Below are 9840 nucleotides of genomic sequence, written 5' to 3' on the forward strand. Positions count from 1 at the left end.
TGCCAGGATACTTCAGTAAATATAAATCAATCACTGTGATAAACCATATTAACAAATTGAAGGAGAAAAACCATATAATCATCTCAATAGGTAAAGAAAAAGCTTTCAACAAAATTCAACACCCATTTTTGATAAATCCTTTATCAGTTGCTTCGTTTGCAAATATTTTCTCCCATTCTGAGGGTTATCTTTTCGTCTTGTTTATGTTTTCCTTTGCTGTGCAAAAGCTTTTAAGTTTCATTAGGTCCCATTGGTTTATTTTTGTTTTTATTTCCATTTCTCTAGGAGGTGTGTCAAAAACGATCTTGCTGTGATTTATATCAAAGTGTGTTCTTCCTATCTTTTCTTCTAAGAGTTTTATCTTACATTTAGGTCCTTAATCCATTTTGAGTTTATTTTTGTGTATGCTGTTAGGAAGAGTTCTAATTGCATTCTTTTATATGTAGCTGTCCAGTTTTCCCAGCACCACTTGTTGAAGTGGCTGTCTTTTCTCCATTGTATATTCTTGCCTCCTTTATCAAAGTTAAGGTGACTATATGTAAATGGGTTTATCTCTGGTCTTTCTATCCTGTTCCATTGATCTGTATTTCTGTTTTTGTGCCATTACCATACTGTCTTGATTATTGTAGCTTTGTAGTATAGTCTGAAGTCAGGGAGCCTGATTCCTCCAGCTCCATTTTTCCTTCTCAGGATTGCTTTGGTTATTGGGGTCTTTTGTGTTTCCATACAAATTGTGAAATTTTTTGTTCTAGGTCTGTAAAAAATGCCATTGGTAGTTTGATAGGGATTGCATTGAACCTGTAGATTGCTTTGGTTAGTATAGTCATTTTCACAGTGTTGATTCTTCCAATCCAAAAACTTGGTATATCTCTCCATCTGTTTGTATCATCTTTAATTTCTTTCATCAGTGTCTTATAGTTTTCTGCATACAGGTCTCTCAACCACTGCGCCACCAGAGAAGCCCTAAATTTTGAAATTTTTTGTTCTAATTCTGTGAAAAATGCCATTGGTAGTTTGATAGGGATTGCATTGAATCTGTAAATTGTTTTGGGTAGTATAGTCATTTTCACAGTGTAGATTCTTCCCGTCCAAGAACATGGTATATCTCTCCATCTGTTTGTATCATCTTTAATTTATTTCACCAGTGTCTTACAGTTTTCTGCATACAGGTCTTTGTCTCCTTAGGTAGGTTTATTCCTAGGTATTTTATTCTTTTTGTTGCAAGGGTAAATGGGAGTGTTCCCTTAATTTCTCTTTCAGATTTTTCATCATTAGTGTATAGGAATGCAAGAGATCTCTGTGCATTAATTTTGTATCCTGCTACTTTACCAAATTCCTTGATTAGCTCTATTAGTTTTCTGGTAGCATCTTTAGGATTCTCTATGTATAGTATCATGTCATCTGCAACCAGTGACAATTTTACTTTTTCTTTTCTGATTTGGATTCCTTTTATTTCTTTTTCTTCTCTGATTGCTGTGGCTAAAACTTCCAAAACTATGTTAAATAATAGTGGTGAGAGTGGATAACCTTTTCTTGTTGCTGATCTTAGAGGAAATGGTTTCAGTCTTTCACCATTGAGAATCATGTTGGCTGTGGGTTTGTCATATATGGCCTCTGTTATGTTGAGGTAAGTTCCCTCTATGCCTACTTTCTTGAGAGTTTTTATCATAAATGGGTGTTGAGTTTTGTTGAAAGCTTTTTCTGCATCTATTGAGATTATCATATGGTTTTTATTCTTCAATTTGTTGGTATGGTGTATCACACTGATTGATTTGCAGATATTGAAAAATCCTTGCATTCCTGGGATAAATCCCACTTGAACATGGTATATGATCTTTTTACTGTGTTGTTGAATTTTGATTGCTAGTATTTTGTTGAGGATTTCTGCGCTTATGTTCAGCAGTGATATTGGCCTGTAAGTTTCTTTTTTTTGCGGTATCTTTGTGTGGTTTTGGTATCAGGGTGATTGTGACCTCATAGAATGAGGTTGGGTATGTTCCTTCCTCTGCAACTTTTGGAAACAGTTTCAGAAGCATAGGTGTTAACTCTTCTCTAAATGTTTGATAGAATTCACCTGTGAAGTCATCTGGTCCTGGACTTTTGTTTTTTGGGAGCTTTTAATCATAGTTTCAATTTCATTACTTGTCGTTGGTCTGTTCATATTTTCTATTTCTTCCTGATTCAGTCTCGGGAGATTGTACCTTTTAAAGAATTCATCCATTTCTTCTAAGTCGTCCATTTTATTGGCATATAGTTGCTTGTAGTAGTCTCTTATGATCCTTTGTATTTCTGTGGTGTCAGTTGTAACTTCTTTTTCATTTCTAATTTTATTGATTTGAGTCCTCTCCTTTTTTTCTTGATGAGTCTGGATAAAGGTTTATCAATTTTGTTTATATTTTCAAGAACCTTCCCTTCCTCTTTTGTTCTCTTTTGTGATTTGATGATTGTCTTTAGTGTTGTGTTTGGATTGCTTTTTCTTTTGTGTGTGTGTATGTATTGTAAGCTTTTGGCTTGAGGTTTCTTTGAGATTTTGATATAGTAGTCTATATGTATATATACAAGATTATTTTAAGTTGGTGGTCTCTTAATTTCCAATGCATTTCCAATATCCTGCATTTGTACTGTCCTCACAGTTGCTGGTTTTCGATATCATATTTGCGTGTGGATGATTTCCTACCTTTATTATATGTTTGCTTTTACCAGTGAGCTTTCCCATTTGTAATTTTCTTGTTTTTAATTGTGGCCTTTTCTTTTCTGCCTGGAGATGTTCCTTTAGCATTTGTTGTAAAACTGGTCTGGTGGTGCTGAATTCTCTTAGCTTTTGCTTGTCTGTAAAGCTTTTGATTTCTCTGTCAAGTCTGAACGGGGGCCTTGATGGGTAGAATATTCTTGTTTGTAGGTTTTTCCCTTTCATCACTTTAAATATATTGTGCCACTCCTTTCTGGCTTGCAGAGTTTCTGCTGAAAAATCATCTGTAACTTTATGTGGATTCCCTTGTATGTTATTTTTTGCTTTTCCATTGTTGCTTTTAATATTTTCTCTTTGTCTTGAATTTTTGTCAAGTAGATTAATATGTGTCTCAGCATGTTCCTCCTTGGGTTTATCCTGTATGGGACTCTCTGCACTTCCTGTACTTGGGTGACGTTTTCCTTTCCCGTGTCAGGGAAGTTTTCAGCTATTATCTCTTCCATAATTTTGTCAGGTCCTTTCTCTCTCTCTTCTCCTTCTGGAGCCCCTATAATGCGAATGTTGGTACATTTAATGTTGTCCCAGAGGTCTCTTACATTGTCCTCATTTCTTTTCATTCTTTTTTCTTTATTCTGTTCCATGGCTGTGATTCCACCATTCTGTCTTTCCAGTCGCTTATCTGTTCTTCTGCCTCATTTATTCTGCTATCGATTCCTTCTAGTGTATTTTTCATTTTACTTATTGTATTGTTCACCTCTGTTTGTTTGTTCTTTATATCTTTGTTGAATATTTCTAGTATCTCCTCAGTCTGTGCCTCCATTCTTTTCCCCAGATTTTGGATCATCTTTACTATCATTACTCTGAATTCTTTTCCAGGTAGATTGCCTGTCTCCACTTTACTTAGTTATTCTTCTAGGGTTTTATCTTGTTCCTTTGTGTTGAACATATTTCTCTGTCATCTCACTTTGTCTAACTTTCTGTGTTTGCAGTTTCTGTTCTACAGGCTGCAGGATTGTAGATTGTAGGCTGCAGGCTGCAGGATTATAGGTGGGTGAGGCTAGTCTAGAGGGTTGTGCAGGCTTCCTGGTCAGCAGGACTGGTGCCTGCCCACTGGTGGGTGGAGCTGGACCTTGTCCCTCTGGTGGGCAGGGCCATGTTAAGGATGTGTTTAGAGGTGGCTGTGGGCTCAGGAAGAGTTTTGGCAGGCTGTCTGCTGATGGGCGGGGCTGTGTTCCCTCCCTGTTGGTTGTTTGGCCTGAGGCATCCCAGCACTGCCAGGTCTTGGTATCAAAATGGCAGCCTCCAGGAGATCTCACACCAATGAGTACTCCCTGTTACCTCTACCTCTGCCACCAGTGTTTTTATTCCCACAGTGAGCCACAGCCGCCACCCCACCCCACCCCTCCAGGATACCTTCCAAGACCAGCAGGTGGTTCTGGCCAAGCTCCTATGAAGTCACCGAGTCCCTGGGTCTCGGTGTGCATGAAACCTTGTGTGCACCCTCCGAGAGTGGAGTTTTTTTCCCCCAGTCCTGTGGAGTTCCTGCAATCAAACCCTGCTGGCCTTCAAAGCCAAATGCTCTGGGGGTTCCTCCTTCCAATACCAGGCCCTTAGACTGGGGAGCCTGACATGGGGCTCAGAACTCTCACTCCCGTGGGAGATCCTTTGTGATATATTTTCCAGTTTGTGGGTCACCCACCCGCAGGAATGGGGTTTGATTGTGCTGCAAATGCACCCCTCCTACTGTCTCATTGTGGCTTCTTCTTTGTCCTTGGATGTAGAATATCTTTTTTGTTGATTGTTGTTCAGCAGTTAGTTGCGATTTTGGTGTTTTCTTGAGAGGACTTTAGTGTTTTTGTGAGAGGAGGTGAGCTCAAGTCCTTCTACTCCACCATCTTGTCTCCACCACTCTCAAGAGTTAAGTACATTAATATAAAGAATCTGCTTTAACATATGGTGGGTATTCAGTAAAGGCAATTTCATTAGCCTGTTTACCTTTTTCCATATTTTGGATTATTTTCTCAGGATAAATTTTTTGAAGAATGATTATTGGATGAAAAATTGTGAACATTTTTATCTTTCTTAAAAAATGGTTTGCCAGGGCTTCCCTGGTGGCACAGCAGTTGAGAGTCCGCCTGCTGATGCAGGGGACACGGGTTTGTGCCCTGGTCCAGGAAGATCCCACATGCCACGGAGCGACAAGGCCCGTGAGCCATGGCCGCTGAGCCTGCGTGTCTGGAGCCTGTGCTCTGCAATGGGAGAGGCCACAACAGTGAGAGGCCTGTGTACTGCAAAAGAAAAAAAATGGTTTGCCAAATTGCTTTTTAAAATTGGCCTAGCCAATTTGTACTGTCAACAACACTTTATGACAGGAAGTTGTATCACAGTGCTATCACTGTGGTATACTTTGGTTTTAAAATATTTTTGATACTTTAATAGGAGAAAAGTTAAACCTTGTTTAGTTTGATTACTAAGTTGGATACTTTTTCATTTTTACCAGTACTTCCAGAATTTCATATTTAATATTATGTTGAAGACTTTAAAAATTATATAGAAGTATAAAGTATACATTTTAAGCCCAACCAATATGTGTTTTTATTGTCATTCATCTCCATCCCACATACAGAAATATGTAGTTTTACATGAGTCCCTTACCATTAATGAGTATTTATATACATAAGCTATTTTCTGTCCTGTTTTTGACATTATGTAGCATTATTAGGGAGAATTTCAAATATCTGGTACTATCCTTGGTATAAAAACTTAAGGGAATTTAAAAATAGAAAGGGAAGAGAAGAAAATACTGTTGATTTGACTGTAGTATTTGGAAGACTCAGGCAAAATAAGTGAAAGGTGAAAGTACTGAGCCAGGCATGAGTCAGGACTACATTAGACCTGGTACTTTATGACTAAAATTGCCCCTGATTTCATTTGTTGGTGAAAAGGAGTGCTCTGTACAAATAATTGTAAGAGTCTGGCAGGAAGAAGAAGGAAATTTTCTCTAGTTTTTGTTCTGTTGCTCTTCTCCTTGTTCTGTTTTATCTGTGATCCTCAGATAATAACTTTCCTCCTCTGAGTAACTGTCAAGCTCTATCTCTGGGGATAGGCACATTGGATTTCTTCTTGTTGACTTTTAGCAAGGTAATAGTTGGGCATACTTGAAACTTCTGTTTCCGTGAGCTGAATTTTATTGTAATAAAACCTGGCAAAGACCAAAATATAATATGCATATTGTTTGAGTGGTACTGTCATCTTGATATTGTGACTATTGGCATAAGATATGGAAGAAAATAAATAAGAGTAATAGCCAGTTATATATCTTATACAGGTAAAGGGAGCAATTAAGTGGGAATTGTGCCACTGTTGTTATTAATGGGCCCTTAGTACTTTTCTGTCTTAAAATTATATTAAAATGATATTGCTGTACTTTACTTCTAGCTTGGTACCTTTTATTATACCTCAGATATTAATGCAGCTGTGGGCTGGAATACTGAAGCTATTTAATATTTATTAGAAACTGAGCAAATTCACATTAGGTATGACTGGCATGGCAGTGTGACTTAATAAGAATTGTTTTGACATGAAGATTCATATCTTTATTCTCAGATGGACTGAGGGAACCCTGATCCCTTAGCAATGATCAATGCTTGCTTATAGCAAAAATTCAAATGAACCTGAGGTGGCTACTTCTGTTAGATGAAATCTACTTATACATATCTTTCCTCTCTTGTAGAGATTGGGTTAAGAAGAAATATCTGGAGCTAATAGTGATTTAACATTCTTTAAGCTCCTCCTATTCCTCCCTCAATTTATATGTGCACATTGCACATGCTTGTGTGTGCTCTCTCTGTCTCTGTCTTTGTTTCTGTCTCTCTCTATATATGGTATTTTTAGAACTAAACAGCAAAACTGTACAAAAACAACAACAAAACTAGAGAGAGTCCTAGCCCACAAATACTTGCCACAGAACCAGACATATGCATAAGGCATGTTAGGCCTCAGCTGCTTGGGGAGATGAAAGGATGCTGCCAGCTGCCTTCAGTGTTGTCATTCCCATAGAATGGTTTGGTGATACCAAAAGGTTTAATTCAATAGCATTTTACAAATTTTGAATTCAGGTATTTAGCAGAACAAGACTCAATGGCTTTAAAAAATGAAATAAATTATTTAACTTTATTTGGGAAGATTTTATTTTATGATGGTGCAAGTAATACATATTGAAAAGTATAAAGAAGGAAAAAAAATAAGCCATCCTCCTGATATCTGGGTCATTACTGAATAGTTTATATACTAATAAGAGATACCTTAGAACCTCTTTATTTGTAGCTTCCCCCAAAAGACTAAATGTTTGTTTATGCGATAATTTCCATTTTAAAATGTGTGATATTGGACTTCCCTGGTGGTCCAGTGGTTAAGACTCTGCGCTTCCACTGCAGGGGGTGTGGGTTTGATCCCTGGTCAGGGAACTAATATCCCACATGCCACGTGGCGCAGAATATAAGATACGATAAGATATAAAATAAAATAAAGTGTGAGATTACAAAAAGATCAAGATTCTGAGTCGTGATTAATTAGATGCCAATTAGGACCTCCCATTTCCACCAATGTTATTTTTATTCTAGTTATTTTGTTTCCATTCACTAATTTGAATTGTTTGATACCTGTTAAGGTAATAAATGCTGCTCTGTAAATTATATAAGCTGACTTTGTACTGGTTGTAAGAACCTATAATATCATGGTCTTAGACCCTTTCACAATGAATATGAAATCTGTCTAATAACTTTATGACATTTAAACAAGTTGTTTTGAAATTCTTTCTTTATCTGTTATAGATTGGCTGTGATCGTAGCCAAAACCTTGTGGACATTTGTAGAGAGAAGCATTATCAGGCCTTTGTCTGTGATGCTTTGGCAGTACCAATTCGCAGTGGGTCTTGTGATGCTTGCATCTCCATTGCTGTTATTCACCATTTTGCTACAGCAGTAAGTATTGTCTTTCTTGCTCCAAGAACTTGTAACTAAGTGGCAGGAAATGTTCATGGACTTTACTGATCTGGACCCCATTTTAGCTTTTCCTTTCTTTCCATTCTCTTTTCTTGTCAGTTTACTGCAGTTTTTAAAGAAAGCCTGTGGAATGGAGATGAGTTACATGGGAGCTGTGATTACTTAAACAGAGGTCTGATGAGACTATGCATTTATTGCTGCACATTTCTGCCTTTTTCCTACCTGAGTCTTACTCATCTTTAAATGTTTTCCTCAAACCCACAGAGTCGCAGAATTTAGCTGTAAGAGACTTTAAGAGATCATCAGCTCTAAGCCTCTTGAGTATATTCTCTCTGTCTCCTCAGCCTCTGAGCTTCTTCTTTATTTCCATTTCCCATCTTGCTTTCTCGGCTCTCACTCTCATTCCTGACATCTGAGTCTCATGTTCTTCCCATTCTATTTTTCTTCTTTTCCTGTTCTTTTTTTCAAAACTCAGGTATTTATATGGTAGTAGTATGCTGATGCTTTTAATTAGTCACTCTGCTTCTAATTTTAAAATAAGTGAATTTAATATTTTATATTTTTCTTATAGGAAAAAATCTTATTATTCTTAGGTGTTACTCGTTTCCCCCAATCTAAGCAATAACATTATAGATCCCTTTGTGCTGGAGTTCCTGGCAGTTTCAATATATCTTACGATCTCAACTGAATTTCAAACAAAGCAGAAAAGCCTCTATGCCTCTGTATTATTATCAGAAAGAAAAAAAAAGTTTTCCTCTTTTATCAACACTTTTTTTCCTCTCAATTGCAGAGCAAAATTCTCCTTCCCCCCCCTTTTTTTAACTATAAGATTTGTTATATGTTTGATTTTCTGTACTGTCCATCTTAATTGAAAATAGTCCTATAGTCAGTTATATTTTCCTGTTTCCTCTCTGTATCTCTTTCTCGTTGATAAATGGCAGTATGGTTTTATGTTTGTTGTTTTTTTGTTTTAACTAGGAGCGTAGAGTGGCAGCTCTCCAAGAACTTGTTCGACTCCTAAGACCTGGTGGGAAGGCACTCATCTATGTTTGGGCAATGGAACAAGAATATAATAATAATAAGTCCAAGTATCTTAGAGAAAACAGAATTAGCCAAGGAAAGAAAGAGGAAATCAGCAATGATATATCAGTGCAAGAGTTGTTTGTGAAGCAGATGCCTGATGTGGGCAATCAAGATTCAGCACCTTCTGTTCCCTCCATTAATGACTTTCAGGATAGAGAATATAATTCAAGGAAAGTTACTAATTCCAAGTTGCCTATTCACACTAATAGGACTTCTTTTCATTCTCAAGACTTACTGGTTCCCTGGCACCTTAAGGAAAATCCTGGTAAGGGCAAGTCTGTTGAGCCATTTGGACCATTAGGATCCCATGACCCAGGTCCTGTGTTTCATCGTTACTACCATGTGTTCTGTGAGGGAGAAATGGAAGCTGCCTGCCAGACTTTGAGTAATACCAGCATACTGCAAAGCTTCTATGATCAGGGGAACTGGTGTGTGATTCTTCAAAAGGTCTGATCATCTCTATGAATATATATACAGGGAATAAATGCTCAGCTTTTTTTTTTTAAAGGAGATTAAATTACCTGTATTATTAGTTAAAGAGAAACCGTGCGGGAAAGTATCAAAGGAGAGTACCTGAGAGAAATTGAAAGTAGAGATTAGTTAGGAAGTATTCGGTCTACTACTATTGCTGACATCATTTAATCCATAAATGTAGGCTTCTCCTATAGGGAGTAACAGGGATGGTTTTTAAAAGTGATTGAAGTAGTTTGTGAAATATTTGGGATCCTAGGGTAAGAGCACAGCATTTTAAAGATAAACTTTTGTTATAAAGTGTTACTAAATGAACTAAATCATATAGAATCTTAGTGAAGTAATCACATAACATTTTATCAATAATAAAGAAAATATTCCTGTTCAGTAGAAAATTGTCTGAAGTTTTATCTGTGATTGTTAGCTCTGTAAAATCATAGATGATAACCACTCTGTCACTACACCTTACTAGCACAGGGCTTGACACATAGTAGGTACTCAGTAAAATTTTAGTCAATTGGATAGTACCCATATATTAATATAGGAGCTTTCATCCAGTAAATACTTATTGAACCTCTACTCTGTACCAGTTAC

The 9840-nt window shown here is 37.1% G+C and overlaps 1 protein-coding gene across 1 annotated transcript in view; it reads left to right on the plus strand.

Annotated features, from left to right (window-relative positions):
- Positions 1–9554, plus strand: part of ALKBH8 (alkB homolog 8, tRNA methyltransferase) — a 71626-nt gene extending 62072 nt beyond the window's left edge. The window contains exons 11-12 of the mRNA XM_007454858.1: positions 7522–7671; positions 8671–9554. Of these exons, the coding sequence (XP_007454920.1) occupies positions 7522–7671; positions 8671–9228 (708 nt within the window). The 3' untranslated portion in view covers positions 9229–9554. The remainder of the gene's footprint in view (positions 1–7521; positions 7672–8670) is intronic.
- Positions 9555–9840: the final 286 nt, after the last annotated feature.

Source organism: Lipotes vexillifer, unplaced genomic scaffold, assembly GCF_000442215.2.
Source record: "Lipotes vexillifer unplaced genomic scaffold, Lipotes_vexillifer_v1.1 scaffold900, whole genome shotgun sequence".
Classification (NCBI taxonomy): Eukaryota; Metazoa; Chordata; class Mammalia; order Artiodactyla; family Lipotidae; genus Lipotes; species Lipotes vexillifer.